We start from the raw sequence: 21,633 nt of genomic DNA, 5'->3' as shown, positions 1-21,633 counted from the left end.
AAGCAAGCAATTATATATTTTGTTGGGGTGTTTAAATTATGCCCGTGGTTTTACTTGTATATCCTTTTTATTAATAGTTGAGGTACCTGTGTATATAAATAAATTAAGCTAAAATCGCTTATACCTTAGGTTCGACTTCCTTCGACTTTTCTATACTAATACAATTAGTAATTTTTTTGTCGAAACGACTTGACCTATTTTTATGAAACACTAATCCTTGCCCGCGGCTTCGTACGCGTTGAATTCGGTGCAGTTTAATAGATTTTATTAAACACATAAACATTCCTCTTGAATCACTATCTATTAAAAAAAGCTGCATCAATATCTGTAGTGCAGATTAAAAGATCTAAGCGATACAGATGCGGGAAGCTACTCTGCTTTATACTATGTTGTGACTAGCTTACGCGGCTTCCCCCGCGAGCTCAAAGGAGAAAATAGACAGTTCGTTCCCATTTAGTTCCCGTTCCCGTGGGTTTTTTGAAATGACAACTATCCCATCTTCAGGTCTAAAGCTGTGTTGGTACCAAATATCATCCAAATCAGAGATATAGGCGTAAAGAAGAGAGAACCGGAGTCACTTGCGAATTTATGGGATATAGATTAAGTGAATGTTCGATAGATAAGAACCCCCAAAGGAAAAAAAGTAACGTATGCTGTGTCAGTTAGTTTAAAAAAGCTTATTTAAAATTGTCTTTATAAATTTTGAACAATAGTATACTGCACACTTTTCTTTAGTGTATGTGTGTATTGTATGCGTCTAGTCAATTGCGTTTTTGTATGAATAAATGTTGTGGCTGGCAAGACATCGTGAAAGATTTAATGAATTTTAGACCGAGTTATGTTTTGAGATTTATCTTAATTGATACTAAGATATATGGGGCACAATATCTGAAGTTGAACATACTTTTTTTTTTTTTAATAAATAATAATTCAGCCGAATTTTATAGGCGTTAAAGTGTATTTATTTTATCTCAATCGATTTGATTTAATACCTTTAATAAAATCAAAATTAGTAATCTTTCAAAACTGCACCTGTTGATAAGAATTACATATATAAACGGCGAATAAATTCGTTGAACTATGATACGGGGAAGATTATCCAAAATGTTCAAGTACATCGCACTTTTCGCCTTCGTGGCCGTTGCCCAGGCTTCCACCAATGTCCACACATGTAAGTATATATTATATTGAATTCTTATATAAAAAAATAGTGTAATAGTTAGCATTATTGTTAAAATGAATCCTTGGCTTGATTGTTCGAAAGCAATTAACGTGTTTTGAATTTAGAATGTAAGATGTTATCTGTGGACTAAAAAAAAATGTTTCAGTTATATGTCATTCACAATATTTTTGTTTTTCTTTTTTTTAATAAGTTTATGAATAATACATGTATTTTTTTCCGAGTTAGTGGGAGATGGAAAATGTTCCGCCAAAGAAAACTTACAAAAAAAAAAACTCGTAAAATAAATAATTTATAGATATTATTAGCTATGGGGTATGATTTTTATTTAATATACTTATTACAATTTCTATTCCTTAAATTTATGTTGTATTTTAATGCTGCAAAACAAAAAATTATACTTCATACAGTTAGTTTTTTTGTTTATCTATTTCGAATAACCTTTGGCTTAGCATTTTATTGTGATTGATTTTATACGAGTATTATACATTTGAAAATTAAAAACTTTTTAACGGATTTTAAACGCGATTTATTCATTACATTATTAACTCGATGTTTCGAACACTTTACAGTGAGCGTGATCACTCGCTTTAAAATCCGTTAAAAGTTTTTAATTTCTAAACTTTTGACTTACTAATACCTAATTACATTTCATTTTACTTTTCCCACCCGTACTTAGTTTGGGTGGTGATTAAGAGGATTGTGACATTAAACTAAATAAAAAAAAATAATGAGTAGATGAATATGAACGATAATGATAAAGATGGTGTATTTCAATTATCTAGTATGGCACCATATGACTATCTTTATTGCATGTAATTACAAGATAACGTTAGATAATCATTACATTATATTTATGTATATCTTTAATTCTTTACTCTAGGCCGGGTGTTCTCTGGCGCGCTCCCTACAGCCACCACTATCGAGGGATGCCGCAACCCCCCGTGTGACCTTCCTCAAGGAAGGAACGCTATCATCCACATGACATTCAACGCACGTATGTATATTCAGTTGTTTTCTGTAACCTCAATGAAGGCCTCTGGACATTTTTTCTATTAGTTTGTGAGGCTGGAAATAAAGTAACCTAGGATGGATTTGTATAATAATATTGGTTACAGCTCGCAACATCAACTCAATGCGCACTCTGGCCACCGCTTTCCTCGGCAACGTGGCAGTCCCCTACCCGCTGGGCAACAACGAGGTCACTTGCAACTTCATCACCAACACGCGCTGCCCCGTCAACCGCGGCCAGCTGATACACTACACACTCAGAATGTTCATTGAGAGGAGCTTCCCCGTGGTAATAATATTGTCCATTCATTTCATAATTAAAGCATTAAAAACAAACGAAACCAACCGTATAACGTGGATTATAAAACAGTTCTTTAACAAAACAAAGAATATAAATATGTTGCAAATATATTTAAAAAAAAATTGTTTATTCCAGGGCACATCAACAACAGTAGAATTCCGTATTGTCGACCAACAAAACAGCGCTGTTGTGTGTGTGCGTGTGCCAATCAGGATCACGGCGTCCCGCGAGCTCGACTATGTGCCACAGGTTGACGAGAATTCACAGATCGATGAAAATGTTCAGATTGACGAAAATGCTTATTAAATACTACTATAATTATCAAATAAAGCTGTCTCACTATTGTGATATCTGTGGTGTTGAATAAAGATTATTTTATGTAATTATTTAATTGTTTTCTTTGATTTTAAATTATCCTTACTAATACTGTCTATGGATTCTGAGCGAAACTAAAGATAAACATGTCATAGGTATCCTATTTTTTAAATGTATTGAGTAAAACGTATTAAGTTTATATCATGATTCATAACATATTATAATGATCTTAAAACAAATAGTTTCACACAAACAGGAAGTAGGTACGTTATAAAAAATCCCTGTATAACCAATCAAAATTTATTTTTACATTTACTAGAACTTTCTTTCACTTTTTTTTTATATTAAACATTGGACATAAATGGAGATGTTGTGTTGATACGTCATGGATCATAAACTATTTAATCTCCTTTTAAACAGAAAATACATATACATCTATTTACTCTCTGCTCTGAGCAACAGAATAGACAAGTCCTCATATACAGCAACGATAGTTAACATATATAACGATAGTTTGACATAAGGAAATCCAGAAAAAGACGAAGAGAAATTTAAAAAAGTGTCAGTGGACCCTAGTTCAAAATTCTATTCAACTCAAACTCATTTGTTGAGTCGCAAGCAAAGAGAAGATGAAGAAAACAAAGAATATGACACTGACAAATAGTAATAGCTTCTTGCCATATAAAAATGCTGATTTAATATAAACAATGAATCAAACCGTGTCCATCTTTGATTTAAAAAATACACAGTTTAAAAAAAACGATATAGAAACAACTTAATTATCTCGGATACAGATATCTCTAGTTTTAAGAGACTATGTATCCATTCAGAGAGTAAGATTTTTATTTATATGCTTACACTTAAATACAATATGTGAATTTTATTAAACGGCATATTAAATAGTAATTTACCGTGTTATTAGATTGAATTATCAATTTAAATTATGTTATAAATTTCCTCATAAAGGACTTAGGTACAAAATGTCTGATTTTTTGCTGTGTATTGAAAGGAAAACCCGCATAGTTTCCGATCCCGCGGTACTTCCGTTTTAAAATCAATCTGCTTCCTGGTCTCAAACTATTTTTGCACCAAAATTCATCCAGATCTGTTCAGTGGTTAATTGAAAAGGCGACAAACAGACGGACACACAGTCAGAGTTACTTTCCCATTTATACTACTAATATGTACGGATAAGTTGTAAAAGTGCTATAATGTCGATGTTTGGTTATGTTTGATTAAATTCGTCCACTATGGCTGTTACCACATACATATAAAGACATAAACAGTCACTATACACTAAATTCTTCTGTAATAGTCCAACAGTTTCACGACTTATTGTTTTAATACTTAATTTATTAGTAATTTAAATAATAATTTTAAGACATCACTTACATTACAGCATAAATTATTCGAATAAATATTACTTTCTTAACGTTATTTATCCTGGACATGGGAAGCATTAAATTTTTCTATTCATGCAAAAAATATAAATATTAAGGGTTTCTTGCTTATAGTGTAAAACAGCACTCTATCAATACAAACTTGCTGTTCGTCTGTCTGTCCCTTCGTCCATGCGTCATCAGGCTGTATCTCATGAACGGTAAAAAATCGAAGTAAAGCAACGCTTGGCACGGTTATATTTTGGGTTGGTGACCAACCTGTGTCGCTAAGCCTATTGGCACTTGAAAATTTTTAATAATTTATAAGAACTGAAGTCACAATTACTGAATGTGAATAAATAATGTGATAAAATAAGAAGAGTACATTATTTCATTAATGTTATAATATTCTAGAAGTAGAGGACTGGTAGTGTTGAAATTTATTTTAAACTTATTTATTATGACTATAAGGTCTGTAATTCAAAATACTTATTACGGCTTATAGAAAAGCTAAACTGTATTTGTATCATGTTGTTTCGCTAGAGCGGGAAATGCATACTCGATTCTGGCACTCGCCGGCCGCTATTGAGTGAACCTAACACGTATTTTTAGACTAAAAACTCCCTCCAAAATTTCCTTCATTTATTCACGTTTAAAAAAACCGATTATTTAACATTCTTTCCAAAACCAAAAAACTAAGAAACCCGGATAAATAATTATAAATGATTATTAGCTCTCCGCCCACCGCTTCGCCCGCGTAATGGAAGGAAAAGATGGACAGACACGGAGATTCCCCAATATAGCTTACGCTTCCGTGGTATTTCCAGGATAAAAAATGTAGGATAACAACTAAACTACGTCCTTTCTCGGGTCTCAAACTATCTCCGTACTAAAATTCAACAAAATCGGTTCAACCGTTCTTAAAATATAAATAGGGTAACCAACACGATTTTCTTTTGTTTTTTCTTATATTCTTATAGTATTTAGTAAGTAGTTACCCGGATAGTGTATGCAATAGTCACACCGAAAAATAATTCAGCCAAATTAGCAGTTTCGATAACAACTTTATCACAAAGTGCAGGTGTCTATTGTCTGTTATTAGTTACCTATCAGTGCAAATATGATAAACAATTATATCTGTTGTTAGGGATGTTTAAATTATACTAGTTATGCACGTGGTTTTACTCAGTACTTTTTATAAATAATATTATGATAAGGACACTTAGTATTTTTGTATGTTTCTAACGTTCTCATGCATAAACCACTGGACCGATTTCAGAAATTCTTTCACCATTAGAAAGCTGCGACTTCATTGATTGACAAAGGCTATGTATGTACCACAGGCGAAGCCGGAGCGAACAGCTACTAAGTAAATAAAACGGGCCGAAATTTCCAATACCCTAGGCTGTAACCGACTATAATATACTAGTATAACTAGACTGTATTTTTTCTATATTTTGTTAATCGACAACTCCCTGTTTTCAACCAACTGGGTGATTCTTTGCTTGTTCGATAGGAAATTGTTGTCATTTGGTTCCGCTACAGAATTTGGAAATCTCTCCCACGGAAATTCCTGACATAAATTTTTCTTGAATTAATTATCTAAATGAAAGAAATGCTTTTTTGTGGTTAATCTCGATGTTAGCTTCAAGGTCTACTACATTTTAGCACGGACGCGTGGGCGAACTGAAGGTTCACCCAGGTAGCGACCCTCTCAAAGCCATCCCCCCTTAACGGGGATCACGATCCTCGACTTGGGCTGTCGCACGATAGGAGGGGACCGGAAGGGCCGCACTCGCTTGGACGAAAGGATAAAAATCAGCTGGTTATTGAATGGTGAATAATGTTTATTTTATGGGCATTGAATTATACTGTGGTTATATTGTGGTTTGAGACGAGTTCTTACATTGAAATATATATGTTATTGATTTATTTTGATATGTATGGTACATGAAACTTATAAAAAAAATCAGAAATAATTAGTCACTGAAACAAATTTATTGGTGTAACAATGTATTTATTTTATCTTAATTAATTTAATATTGTGAATAAAATCAAAATTATTTATCTTTCAAAACTGCACCTGTTGATAAAAATTACATATATAAACGGCGAATAAATTCGTTGAACTATGATACGGGGAAGATTATCCAAAATGTTCAAGTACATCGCACTTTTCGCCTTCGTGGCCGCTGCCCAGGCTTCCACAAATGTCCACACCTGTAAGTATATACCAAATCATATTAATAAATTGCGTTTTAATTTAAAGAAAGAAATTAAAAATCGCTTTTATTTTCAATTAAACCAAATGTAGTTTGAAATTAGAACGTCTGCTTTTTGGATAATTAAAAAAAACGTGTTTTTTTTGCTAATTGTGAATAATATTGAAATATTGAAAGCGTTTTATAATGCCTTAAAGTGGTCCAATGCAATTTAAAAAAGGGAGAAGCTTATGGAAATTTGTTCGGTTAAAAAAAATGTTATAAAATTAATACTGTAGGTAGAGTAAAATCACAAAAATTCTTCTAAAAAAAATTGTTTTAACGTTTCAAACCCTTGCTTACTTATGCAATGATTCTGATTTAACAGTGATTATTTTATGTAATAACTTTTTAGTAAATCGTGTATTCTTACTTCTGAGCGACGATACTTAGACATGTGTGCGTGCGCCCCTGTCCAGCGATAGGACTGAGGTCGTTAAATCGTTGATTGTATAAATATGTGCATTCAAATTGTCAGAACTAGTCCAAATTTTAATGGGAAGCTCTCAAATAAAAAAAGAATCATAAAAATCGGTTCACCTAGTACAAAGTTAAAGGGTAAAAATACAATCGAATTGATAACCTCCCTTTTTTGACGTCGGCTGAAAAGGCAAATATCCGTTCTTATGCACAATGGTTTATAAATAATTACCTATGTACACCTCTTTGTCCCCGTCTTGTATTTTATACCCCATCAGATTATTTTTTCTTTGACAAATTAAACATTTCCTCGGAAGTCGGTGAATTGACTTAAATTAAGATTAAACGTGAAGGTGAAAGCGATGAAATGAATTCTCGGAAAGATCAAAATATAGAATCACAGTTGTTGTTTCCCGGAATTACGTTAAAGAGCTCAAATATTATTTAATATTTAATTGTTTAAAATTTATTGCTTTTAGGTTATGAACAAGATTTTTATTCATTAAACTCAGTAACAGTTAAATAGGTTTTCAGTTTGTCCATTGTAAAAATACTTATTGAAACTGACGTATAAAAAAATTAACGTATCATTAAATTCCCTTTAATGTTTTTCACTCCGCACTTGGACCTTGGACATTAAAGTGAAAAAAAAAATTATGAGCTGATGATAATGACGTATTTCCACTATAGGACATATTACAATATTGACGAGTTGTATTTATCGCTTCATAATCATTCGGTACATGTGTTTACGCGTGTATTTTTCCAGGCCGGGTGTTCTCTGGCGCGCTCCCTACGACCACCAACATCGAGGGATGCCGCAACCCCCCGTGTGACCTTCCACAAGGAAGAAACGCTATCATCCACATGACATTCAACGCACGTATGTATATTTAGTGTTTTTGTGTAACCTCAGTGAAGGCTTCTAAATAAAGTTGAAGAAATGAAGTCATCTGGGATGGTTTTGTACAATAATATTGATTTCAGCTCGCAACATCAACTCAATGCGCACTCTGGCCACCGCTTTCCTCGGCAACGTGGCAGTCCCCTACCCGCTGGGCAACAACGAGGTCACTTGCAACTTCATCACCAACACGCGCTGCCCCGTCAACCGCGGCCAGCAGATTCGCTACACCCTCAGGATGTTTATCGAGAGGAGCTTCCCAGTGGTAACAATATTGTCTAATATAATAATGTAACTGTATGACAACGAAACTGACTGTATAACGTCGATTATAAAACAGTAAATTAACAAAACAAAGAATATGAATATGTCGCAAACATATTCAAATGTTTTTGTTTATTCCAGGGCACATCAACAACAGTAGAATTCCGTATTGTCGACCAACAAAACAGCGCGGTTGTGTGTGTGCGTGTGCCAATCAGGATCACGGCGTCCCGCGAGCTCGACTATGTGCCACAGGTTGACGAGAATTCACAGATCGATGAAAATGTTCAGATTGACGAAAACAACTATTAAATGAAGAGTTGTTTATAGCATTGTGTTTATCTTTGGTGTTGAATAAAGGTTATTATGAAATAAATATTATTTGTTATTGTTTTTCCTGTTTTGACGTGACAACGTCTTAAATTAGGTTGCGGCTCGGAGTCACTCATGAAAAAGTGTAACGCCCGGTAACGTTACGATGAGTCACCGAACTATGATCGGTCCGCCGCGCGCGCAGCACTAGAGAATTAGGCGCATTGAACCGGCGCGTGCTTGTGTCTCTGTCTCTGTCTTTTTAGTAAACAAAATATATTTTCTATAGTTAAAATTTGTGCAATTCTTATTTTCATTCAATTCCTTGTTCCTTTTGTGCAATTTAATAATATTCATATCAATAAATATTCTACCGAGAAAAAGACGTTGTCACGTAAAATCTTCGCCCGTAAAACCGACTTTACAGGCAACTTTTTTTTTTTATTGTTCTTGCTAATGTGTATGATGATATAATACTTGTTGTAGTTGTTGTTGAATGCGATGAGCTAAACAAATAAATCTATTATTACGGAGATCATTATTTTTAAAAGTATTGAGTAAACAGAAATGATCTTTAAACAAATCAATTCATTATTCAAATAGATCATGCACATATTCAACTGAGAAATATTTTTTAAATCGGTCCAGAAGTTCCTGAAATTAGCACGTTCGGAAAAATAGACAAAGAAAATAACTCTGCAGCTTTATATAATTAAACAATGATATAACATAACTTCTTTTAGACATTTTTGTTGTTTTTATATTAAACATTGAACACAACTCATTCAATTTCTTTATTTTAAAGTAATGTTACTTTAGGGCTCAAATTATGAAAATATACTCACAACATTGACCTCTGTTTTGAATCCTTAAATTTAAAAAAACAAAATGATTAAATAAGCACATACGGGAAAAAACAAAGAAGTTATTTAAATAAAATTTTAAATTTAATTCATTACCTACATAAGGTAAGGATATTATAATTGCAATTATCCAGAAGTTTCTATCTCAGAAATATTTGATATTTATTTAAACTTATTCAACAAAATGGTTAGCTTAACATTGCGGTTTTGATATATCTCAAAAGTTTGCTGATCGCAAAGCCAATAGAACGGACCTTTAAAATATTTCAGTTTCAAGATAAACCTAGCTTGTTCAAGTAATTGCTTTAACTGGAACCAGTTCTAAGCTAATCATATTTCAATGTAACTTCCTTTGTCGAACAGTCGTCATTTATTTCCTGCACGCTCGCCCGGTCTCGAACCCCGACTTATCGATTTTGAAGTCCGAGGTTCTCACCACTGAGCCACCACTGCTTTTTACTGCACACTATTTAAATCACCTTTATTCGAAACGGTGAAGGAAAACATCATGGATAAACGGGATGCGAAGTACCAAAAGTTCGAAGACATGTGATATCTACCAACCCGCACTTGGTGGTGTATTAGCTTGGTGGGTTATAAGAAGCCCGTGGAGGAATGGGCTGACTGTGATGAATTAATTAATCATCAAATGAAGGAATTTAAGACGCAGAATCTTCTTTCTTCATAAATCAAGCAAAACATAAAAATATTAGTAAAACTCAGATAGAAATTTATAGTCCAATATATTTAAGTACAGAGTACATAATAATAACTCGTAAGGTATTGTCGGTCTGTATAATATTGTGGGAACACGCTACGCCCCACATGTGACATGAAGTTATCCCCTTTCGGAAAATTATTTTTTTATTTTTACAAAAATCACTTACATTCTTGCCACTACATTTACCAGCTAAATGAAAAAGACCAATCGAATCCTACCTATTATCTACTACTATTAAAATAATTAATTGAACTCTGTTTTTTATACGTTAATTAAAACATATTCCACGCCTACGCATAAGCCACGTGACTTTATCGGAAGTGCATTAGAACCTGAATTAAATAAAATCGTAATAGTTCGAAAATTCCGTGTATAAAGGGGTATCGGGTCTATAAAGTGAAGTCCCGTGTCCCTTAGTTGGGGTATGGGGCAGATGATGTACATCTGTTTCACTGATCGACTTTCTTTACGGACAAGCAGTTTTTTTTTTGTGCGTCCCCACCGGGAATTGAACCCAGGACCTCTCGGTTCTACGCTCACGCGTTAACCACTGTACCAAGGAGGCGGTCGATATCGATATCGGGTCTATAAGGGCCTGAGAATTTGTGAGTTTCTTTGTGTCACTCTCAAGGCAACCAAGGAACTAAGGCGTACGTAAAATCAACGAAAAAAAATTTAAACATAAAATAACATTTATTCAACACCAAAGCTAACCAAAATACCATAAACAACTCTGAATTTAATAATTGTTCTCGTCAATTTGATTCTCATCGATTTCTGCAATCTTGCCAACCTGTGGCACATAGCCGAGCTCGCGGCCCGCTGTGATCCTGATTGGCACACGCACACACACAACCGCGCTGTTACGTTGGTCCACAATGCGGAATTCTATTGTTGTTGAAATGCCCTGGAACAAACGAAAACATTAAAATACTGTTTTACAATCGACGCTACGGCTTCGTTTTTAAATCATTCTATTCATCCTATCCTACTAATATTATAAATGCGAAAATTTGTTGCTCTTTCACGCAAAAACTACTGAACTGATTGCAATGAAATTTGGTACGTAGATAGCTGGACAACTGGAAAAACATAAGGATAACTTGTTATCCCGATATTCCTACGCGATACGGACTTTCGCGGGTGAAACCGTGGGGCGCAGCTAGTAATATTATAAATGCGAAAGTTTGTAAGGATGTGTGTGTGTGTCTGTTGCTCTTTCACGCAAAAACTACTGAACTGATTGCTATGAAATTTGGTACGTAGATAGCTGGACAACTGAAATAACATATGGATAACTTGTTACCCCGATAATCCTATGGGATACGGACTTTCGCGGGTGAAACCGCGGGGTGCAGTCAGTTATTCAATAAATACTCGTAGACAAGATTGTTACCACTGGGAAGGTACTCTCAATGAACATCCTGAGAGTGTATTGTATCTGCTGGCCGCTGTTGACGGGGCATTGCGTGTTGGTGATGAAGTTGCAAGTGACCTCGTTTTTGCCCAGCGAGTACGGGACTGGTATGTTCATGATGAAAGCGGTGGCCAGCGTGCGCATTGAGTTGATGTTGCGAGCTGAAAACAATTTTATTATATAAAGCTTTCAAAGACAATATTATTTGCAAGCGCACAAACTAATAGATAATACAATAGACAAAATATCAAACAAACCGGAAATTATTATTTTTCACAACTGCAAACAAGGTAACTAGTATGAATAAATTCTCGTAAATAATATAGCTCGAATGAAACAAACAGAATTTAATGGACGTGGAGCATACAAGGCGATCGTACCGAGACTGGGTTAAAAAATACAGGACCTGCTGGCCGAAATAGAGGTTACAAAAAATATATAAATAGATAAAGGTATACTTACGTGCGTTGAATGTCATGTGGATGACAGCGTCCCTTCCTTGAGGAAGCAGACACGGCGGGTCGCGGCATCCCTCGATAGTGGTGGTCGTAGGAAGCGCGCCAGAGAACACCCGGCCTAGAAGAAGGAATATTTGTGTAATAAATAAATAAATCTGACAGATATTTGACACACACACACTCACACGCACATAAACGTAAACACGCACTTATACACACAAACAGACATTTCATTTATTTATTTTTTTTTTTTCCTCTTTGTGTTTGTTTGCATTGTATAAAATCATCTAATTTTATTTCTACATCTAATATGTTAAATGAAAGAGCGGAACCTCCTGGGACAAGCATTTTTTCGGTAACTAGGAGTGATCTAATCACCAAATAGTTTAAGACAATGATTTAAAGAATGAAATAAATAATTTGAATTTGTAATGTGATAATAAATATGTCATGTTAGCGAACGTTATCCTGCAATGAAGAATGGAAAACGTTTCCCATGATAGATAATCGAAATAAATCTCATCAGTATCTGCCTATCATCGTTTCCAATTGTTACAATACTCTTAATAATAATGGAGTAAAAGTGATGGTTTTAGAAAACACCCATATCATATTCATTACATAATATTTTAGTACACTAATATTAATATATTTCGTAGATAAATTGTATTTGTAATTTGCAATGGATAAACTGAAAAACTATTTAACCGACAGGTTGGTACTATTTTTACTTATAATAGTGTATTTTACTTATAGTCGTATTATATTATCACCTCAAAACAAAATTATAATAAAATTTAAGTTATTAACACAATGATTCAATTCAGAGTAAAAATCGTGGGGTGCATTTTACTGTAGTTCATAACTATCCTCTCATAGATAGTTACCAATGATGATTGTAATATTGAAAAATATAAAGCACCCCACGCTTTTTACTCTGAATTGAATCATTGTGTTAATAACTTAAATTTTATTATAATTTTGTTTTGAGGTGATTCATTATGATTGATTGTTTCATCTGCAACTATAGTTACATTAAACTCTTTGCCATCAAAATTATTTTCTATTTTTTAGTTCAATTTGCAATAAAAGCGTGTTTTTTTTATTTTTTTTAAACTATAATTATGATTATATTTGGTCCCGTTTAAATTACGTCTAGTTGTGGAAATTTAATTTTCTGTTAATTACTATTTATTATGTAGAAATATATACTTACATGTCTGGACATTGGTGGAAGCCTGGGCAACGGCCACGAAGGCGAAAAGTGCGATGTACTTGAACATTTTAGATGATCTGTCTCGTATCGCAGTCCAAAGAATTTATTATCCGTTTATATATGTAATTCTTATCAACAGGTGCTATTATGGAAGATTACTGATTTTGATTTTCAAATCAATAATCGACTAAGATAAATATACTGCATAAATGTCTGTGAAATTCCAGTAATTAAATAATCACTGCATAGAATAAAACAAAGTTGCTCTCGTCTGTCCCTATGTTCCTATGTATGCTTAAATCTTTTAAACTACGCAACGGATTTTGATGATATTTTTTTAATAGACAGCGTGATTCAAGAGGAATGCGTATATGTATAATAACATCTATTTAACTACTCAGAATTTAACGCGTGCGAAGCCGCAGGCAAAAGCTAATCCTATCCTACTAATACTACTAATATTATAAATGCGAAAGTTTGTAAGGATGTGTATGTGTTTGTTGCTGTTTCACGCAAAAACTACCGAACCGACTGCAATGAAATTTGGTACGTAGATAGCTGGACAACTGGAATAACATATAAGCAATTTTTTATCCCGATATTCCTACGGGATACGGGTTTACGCGGGAGAAACCGCGGGGCGCAGCTAGTATGCCTCGCTGCTATAAACTATAAACATATATGCCTCGCTGCAAATTTTTCGTAGGAATGGTCAACCCTGTCTTTGATCCCTTTAAGACGCGTTTGAACACACATCTCATTAAAATTAATCAAACTGCTTTTAAAGTGTATCAGCAATAAAAAAATAAATTTTATAGTATATTTTAATATACTATAAAATTACCTTTATAGTAAATGATAAATCGAAATCATACTAACTGTACCCACGACTATGTTCGTTAAAGTTAATATGTCAACATATCAATAGCTATAACAACAAAAGTTTCATGAAATTCTGCCCAGTAGTTTTGCCTGAAAGACGAAGATCACAGCAAAATATTACAACATAAAATAACATACTAGAATAACATAGGCGATCAATAACAAAAACGCGAGTAATATAATAGTATAATATTAATACCCCCAGCAACGTATATAATTGTTTGTGATATTTACCAAGTAGCTAATAAATGATAACGGATCGGAGTAGACACCTGCACTCCGATATAATGCTGGTATCAGCGATGCTAATTAGGATTGAATTATATTTTTAAATATTGTTTTCCTTTGTTGTATTCATTTTTGACAACTTCTTTCCGCGTACGGTGAAGCTTTGGAACGATTTTCCAGCTACGGTGTTCCCGAACAATTACGACATTGGGGCCTCCAAGAAAAAAGTGTATATGTCACTAAAAGGCCGGCAAAGCACCTGCATCCCTCACCTGTAACACCTCTAGTGTTGCAAGTGTTTATGGGCGATGGTGACCACTTAACATCAGGTGACCCACCTGCTCCTTTGCTTGCTTTGCCAAAAAAGAAAAAAAAAAAAGAAAAAAGTTTTAAAAAATTAGAACCCGACTACGTAAGAATAGTGAGAAAAATCTATTAACATGTTATTCATTTTATAAGAACTCATTAAGCCCTTTTATTTGATACCCCACACAGTACCATTCAATTATATGTATTTTTCATCTTGAAAATAAATTGCCTCCAGAGGGCGCCACATTCGATTAAGTGTGACGTCACATAGCCTAACTAGTGGACAATCAAGACGCATCTAATGATACATAATTTGTTGCTTTACTTATTGATCAGTAGTTTCGAAGTTATGAAGGAACAGATGAACATTCGCACATGCAAACAAACAAACCGGTCAAAATCATTCCCTCTTTTTTTCGTAGTCCGGTGAAAAATACAGGTATCCCTGGAATTTAACCTAAATAAAAACAACTACCATGGGATAGCATTATCTTTTCTGTGCTCATGCTATTAAAAAATAATTTTTAATTATATGCACTTCATCTTCTTAGTATTTTCTTGTGTTTGATTTTACGCAAGTATTATACATTTAGAAATTAAAAACTTTTTAACGGATATTAAACGCGATTTATTCATAAATTGTATTGTCTGTCCTGTCAGTCTCCCCGTGACCACGCTCGCTGTACAGTGTTCGAAACGTCGGGTTAATAATATAATGAATGAATCGCGTTTAAAATCCGTTAAAAAGTTTTTAATTACTAAACTTCATCTTCTTTTTTTTTACTGGCATCTCCCGATACCCAGGGGGCAGACTGCTTGTTTCACAGTTTTCGTTGAAACATTCCTCGGAATCGGTTTTGACTGATTTACATGAAATCGCACGTGTGTATTCGGTAGGTCTTATAATAAATTATAAAGTATATATGACTAGCTGCGCCCCACGGTTTCACCCACGTAAGTCCGTATCCCGTAAGAATATCGGGATTAAAAGTTGCCTACATGTTATTCCAGTTGTCCAGCTGTCTATGTACCAAATTTCATTACAATCGGTTCAGTAGTATTTGCGTGAAAGAGCAGCAAACACACACACATCCTTACAAACTTTCGCATTTATAATATTAGTAGGATATCAATTCAGTGGTTTAAGCGTGAAGAAGAAACAGACAGACTGAGTTACTTTCGCATTTATAAGCAGGGATTCAATTATCTCTCTCACAAGGGTTTTACAAGTTATTCTTTACAAATAATATAAATTATGCAACCTCATGAAAGCTGGTGCCTGATGCGGGTTCCACAGAAACTGTGTACGGGTCACCCAGGCCCCACTTGGCATTTCATAATACAATGAGAAGTCATAACGGTCTAATCTGACGTCATTATTATTTATTATTAATACTTGTAAATTAGACAACGAAATAAATAAAGTCAAAAATTATATGAATACAATGTTTTCAGAATTTATCTCCAACAAACTATGCACTCGGCCAATGAAGGTAATATCATAATATACCATATTGGCTCTAGGGATTTGGATGAAAGTTGACAAAGATTGATTATAACCTGTATACAGTATACAGGCCACATTATATGCGGCTACCGTGCGAGTGAAGCTGGCTGCTAAAGTTTAATTTGGGAGTCGATGACGTTTCGGCACGAATTGTGTCAGCTCGCATCAGGAAAGTATCACACCCCACAGAAAACCGGCATGAAATAGTAGCATACGTTCGGTGAGTGGGGATGCCGGAGCCTTCCCAGTCCATTTCTTCTTTCCTGTCGTAAATCCTTTCCTTATCCCTTTACTATTAAAAGCGGGCAGCGCATACGCACCGCTACCCCTGCAATTGTTCATGTTGGTCTTTACTTACTACCAGGCGAATCCTTTTCAAACCCTCAGCTCAATTGCGCGCTTTTGGAATACAAAAAAAAAAATAGAATATATATGCAGCCAATACATCTGATGCAACACACACAAAAATAAAAAAAAGCATCGAATGAAATCATCGATAAACTTCCCCATACCCCATAACTTGACAAAAGTTGACGCGATAGTGTAAGCTAAAAAAGGGAATTGAATTTTAAAAAATTTGAAACCTACAGGCGTATCCGTAACTTCGACTAACTTTTTGAGCCACATGATATAGAAAATTTCACAACGAGGAATCGTGTAGCTGAAATAGAAGCGAAAAGTTTATTTTTTTATTTCAAAAAGTTGCCAGCTAAGAGATTAGGGCTGGTATGCGCTGTTTATAATAAAGTCATTAATAAAATAGTCATTTAAGGTTCTGATACATTGTCATTATATTATGATTGTAGGTGTATGGAAATAGATTTCTGTCCAAAGATTAAGAATTATCGAATTACAATAGGTGGTTGATCTTCACTGGCACGTGTCCCTGGCGCAAACAGCAGCTAGTGCTATATAATAGTATATCATGAAATAATACATAATTTCTATGTAAATAAGGCAAATAGACGTTTCTTATGGAGAAAAAACGTACTCCGAGTGGAGCCGGGGTAGGCCGCTTGTAATTATATAAAATTCTTATTATATTTTTAGTATTAAGTAACTACTGTCGGGTCATCTAGTAAACTTTCACCTGACCTCTCTGAAAGTCTCCTGATTACAATAAAACAAAAAAAAAAACTAAAATTTTTAGATAGCTTATCGTAAATAAATGCATACATCAGACAAACAAACCCTCTGATTGAACATAGACAGTAAAGACTAGTTGTATTAATGATTATTTGTTTAGTTGACAGCCCTAAAACAGTAGCACTTATTTCCATCGCGTGTTAAAATATGAAATACGAATATAAGCCGGCATTCGGAATGTAAAGTCATTTTGGTTTAGCGTTGATTTAATTATGTGTTTTTATTATGTAAAACACTTTTGAGGATATTTATTTCCTAGAGGTAATTTATTTTGAGGTAGAATTTGTAAATATATTTTTTAAGAAATATCTACAATACGAAAATAAGCTTATCTATCTATCACTTATTACTTCATCATAAAAATTTCATTGATACATGATTTTATGATTATAAGGGAGTTTTAAGTTTGCTTTGTTGATTTTCCTGTATTAACTACTAGCTTTTCGCTCCGGCTTCGTCCTCGCAGTCAATAAAAATTCGCAAAGTAGCCTCTAGTCTCCTACTTGTCTCGAACTACAAAAATCATTCCATAAAATCGTCCCGTTGCGATGTGAAATAAAGATAAGCACACGTATTCTCGTATTAACTTGACACTTCTACAGATTTATTATATAATATATTATTAGAATTGGGCTTTGGGAGGATTTTAATTCCTCTTGAATAATTATCCTACTCGGACGAAGCCGCGGGCGGGAGCTAGTGTACTTATATGTGCCATACATAGGCCACCCAATGCAACTATGATTTTCAATAGATGGGTCATTCATTCATTGCATACAATGTGCTCATACTTGGGATATAATTTCAATACTCCTCCATGGCATCCAGGTCTGGTATTGATGTAAAAGTCAAAGTATACAGCAAAGTATTCACGATGAATAGTGCTTAAATTCCCCCACGTCATGTAACGTCATGTCAATACTGAAATCCGATATTGTGGGTAATGCAGTTTTCAGGCCGTCGAATAAAATGGCTGCGGATTGTGCACTGGTCTGGAATGCACCAGTCATTTGCAACAGACGTCTGATATTTTGTTACTGGCAACAATAATATTAATGTATGGTAAATTTGAATGTGGAACGGTGTGAATTATTCGAGTTCTAGATGCGAAATAGTTCTTTAGTGTGCTTGCTTTTTGATGGTAATATAAACGAATGTGTTTTAATGTTATATACATGTTACTGACATTGTAGTGATTTGGATTGGCATATACAAATATTACATTTCATTGACTTAAGCTCGAATCCTAACATTTATTCATAATATTCAAAATACACAATTTAATATAAAGCACCTCTTTGGAAAGCAGTTGCATACAATTTTTACATATTTTAATAATATTGATGCCTATAGCCATTATTGCTTGTAATGAAAATTGTTTAAATACAAGGGACTTAAATTTATAAATTATTGGAATTATGGTCAATTGTATATGACTATTATCTAATTTCTGTATGAAACTTGGTACAGATGTAAATAGTAGTCTGGATAAGCACAAAGGCAGGGTTTACCCGGGTACCTCCGCTAGTTATGCCGCTAATATAAAATAACTCCTCCTCCCCACCCATCCTCCTACAATCAAGGTCACCGACTTCCCTTCAAGAGGTACCACTCTTAATTCTAAAATGGGACCGAATAACATCAATTCCTTATCAAAAACAAAAAAGAATCACGGTTGAAAACTCACGGAGTTACCGAGAAACAGAGCCAGAAAAAAAAATCCAGTCGAATTCTGAACCTCGTTCTTTTTGGGTCGTCGTTTGTAAATACATATATCATTTTATTCCTTTAAGCGCTACTTACCATTTTAAATAACCAGTACCGAAATAAAATAATATCCTCTATAGAATCTGAGAATTCCAATCTCGTCAAATCGAGAGGACCTACTTTTTCATTTCGCTCCACTCCTTGTGGTGGAAAATTGGCAAATTTGTTCGCATAAAACAAATAGACCGAATGATTATGTAGATGGAATGAATGGTCGGTGTGAGTGGCCGATGGCAGAGAAAATTGAATGAGCTTATGAGTTGGTAATGCGAGATTTATTACGGGAATAAATTAACGTATTTTACCAATTGACTATTTGGATTTAAGTAGGAGTGTAAATGTAATGCTAGAAGCTCGGGGTAAATTCACGAATAATGGCCCTTTATAAGTATATATGTCCCAGAATGTTCGCTGGTGCGGATGTCTGAGACTATAACTACAGCTTGTTCCTCTATGGTTTTTCTGCGTATTTTGTAGTATTGACAATCTGACGGCTACTTATTATGTTTGATATTGAACGATTTGACATATTTTTATGACACGTGGGTCCAGTTTACTTATATTACAGCATGAAAAAGTAGTGAATATGAAAAAGTACTATTGAATTTGTATTTTTTGAAAAGTAAAGGTTTTTTGAAAACTTGGGCCATCTGATTTCATTGGTCATCACCGCCCATAAACACATGTCACGTCCATATTTAGGGGTATTTTGGTACTGCTTGCTTACCGTACGAAACAATAGCATACTGAGTTACTAGCTTACGTCAGTTTTCCGTGAGGGTGTGGTAACTTCCCCGGTGCGAGCATAACACACTCCATATAAAAGCAATTAAGTAATAAGATATATTATAGTCTAGATACATTATTATAATATGGTGACATAGGCTCCTTTATATCCGGGTACTGTGAAGCCGCGGGCTATAGCTACTAGAGAATAAAGGGAGATTCGTCGGCCATGTTTTATACGATATTTGTTTGCTTGTTTCTTTTGACAAAGCTACGTTAACAGCTTTGTCCTGAAAAAGAATAAAGAGGAAGGACAGATGAGGGCTCTTTTTCTGCCCATGTTTTTAGCATACTCTTGTATATGAAACGCATTTAACAAAAATCGAGTTTTGTGAAACTTTCTTTACGTACTTTTCCATTACTTATTAAATATGATTTGCAATGTGCACGCACTTTAATATTATATTGATTCTTAGAATTAGGAATTTATTTAGAATCTTACCTTTGTATACGCTTAAATACTTTCTATACATCTTTTAGATATTGATATAATCCATCCTATTTAATATTGTAGTGACAGATAAGCATATAAGGATAGATAAAGTTATATTTCATTGACTCATATAATTCATTATATCTTTACGATAATTATACTATCAAAATATTATCTCTGTTATCTATCGAACCTGCGTCGATGTCAACATCTGCACGTCTGGTGACGTCACCTCCATGAAGGATCTAATGGAGGTCAAAAATATCATAGTTCGGATGAAATTTGAAATGATGATTGATGTGGGAGATTATCTTACATCTCAGAGACGTTTTAGACGCGAAGGGTTAACAGAACTTCTTGCAAAAACTCTTCAGAATAGGCACCGTCGGAAACTTGGAAAATAAACTTTCTATAAAGTATAAACAAAATCGCTTTCCACCGTCTGTGTCCGTATGCTAAGATCATCAAAATTAAGCAACATTTGATGGGATTTTTTAAATATGGAATGATTGAAAATAAGGTATATATATCTGTAATAACATGGAAAATGGGGGGGAAAGAGTTTAGCGAGCAAAAGCTGGTAATATATAAAACGCAAAGATGACTCGGTGACCGATCTATAAACGTACAGCCCTAACTACTAGATTTTTGATTTTTTATTCTACTCCCGAAGAGAAAACATAGGAACTAATATAACGCGCCTGTGCTTTGCTTTCATTGATGATAAAAAGTTATGTAATAGACATTGTATACATTATCTTGGAATTGTTATTATATGTGACATAATATAATACATATATATGTCGGAGTACCCTCTTAGATATTAACGAACGCAAGTGCATGACTCACGAGTTGCGCTTGGACATGGCCGTAGCAGCGTGCGGGCATTCAAGTATTGGAGCTCGTGCCGAGCGGACGTGTCTGTTCGAGTCCCGATATAATTTTGCTATATAAAGTACAGTGAAGTGAATTTGTGATTTTTAATAATTATTGTGAGTTTCAATAAAATGTGAAATTCCGTTTGTGTCTTTTGATGCTCGAAGTTACCCACGACGCCCAATGTGGAACACATAACCAGCCCACTGAGCCCTATACTCCAGCCTGAGCTGACATCAGAAGTGCGATCGCTTCGAGCACAAAAAACGAACGAAAATTTTCATTCGCCACGTGTTGATAATGACTTATTACAAAAAATGTTGGAGATGCAAAATAGCAACATGCGGCATTTAATAGAAGCTATAAAGCAACCGGTGAGTGCTAGCAACATAAAATTGCCTGTGTTTGACCCTGAAAAGCCCGATGCAGACGCACGTGCGTGGTGCAATACCGTTGATCTGTGTTTTGAAGAAAATCCATTACAAGGATCTCCGCTAATACTTGTCCTTAGCGGTGCGTTAAAGGGAAGTGCTTCGCAGTGGCTATCACATGTTTCTTTTTCTGGAATGCAGTGATCGCAATTTCGAGAATTGTTTACCGCTAGGTATGACACTATTGAAACCCCTGCGGCTGCTCTTATTAACTTGCAAAGTAGCAAGCCAAACGACAATGAGTGC

At 34.5% G+C, this 21,633-nt stretch overlaps 3 protein-coding genes across 3 annotated transcripts; 2 read left to right on the top strand and 1 right to left on the bottom strand.

Moving 5' to 3' along the window:
* Positions 1–1,104: 1,104 nt before the first annotated feature.
* LOC119835393 (NPC intracellular cholesterol transporter 2) lies at positions 1,105–2,798 on the top strand. Its single transcript, XM_038360154.1, has 4 exons — positions 1,105–1,171; positions 2,064–2,177; positions 2,299–2,480; positions 2,628–2,798. The coding sequence occupies exons 1-4, from the start codon at positions 1,105–1,107 to the stop codon at positions 2,796–2,798; spliced, it is 534 nt and encodes a 177-aa protein (XP_038216082.1).
* A 4,830-nt stretch (positions 2,799–7,628) lies between these two features.
* On the top strand, positions 7,629–8,347 carry LOC119835387. Its single transcript, XM_038360141.1, has 3 exons — positions 7,629–7,750; positions 7,855–8,036; positions 8,177–8,347. Exons 1-3 carry the CDS (start codon positions 7,735–7,737, stop codon positions 8,345–8,347), a joined length of 369 nt encoding a protein of 122 aa, XP_038216069.1. The 5' UTR covers positions 7,629–7,734.
* Positions 8,348–10,670: 2,323 nt separating this feature from the next.
* Positions 10,671–13,089, bottom strand: LOC119835372 (NPC intracellular cholesterol transporter 2-like). The gene is made up of 4 exons (XM_038360134.1): positions 13,023–13,089; positions 11,811–11,924; positions 11,328–11,509; positions 10,671–10,838 (listed from the first exon to the last, which is right to left on the bottom strand). Exons 1-4 carry the CDS (start codon positions 13,087–13,089, stop codon positions 10,671–10,673), a joined length of 531 nt encoding a protein of 176 aa, XP_038216062.1.
* Positions 13,090–21,633: the final 8,544 nt, after the last annotated feature.

Source organism: Zerene cesonia, chromosome 2, assembly GCF_012273895.1.
Source record: "Zerene cesonia ecotype Mississippi chromosome 2, Zerene_cesonia_1.1, whole genome shotgun sequence".
NCBI classification, from domain to species: domain Eukaryota; kingdom Metazoa; phylum Arthropoda; class Insecta; order Lepidoptera; family Pieridae; genus Zerene; species Zerene cesonia.
This window is presented reverse-complemented; position numbering and strand designations above follow the sequence as displayed.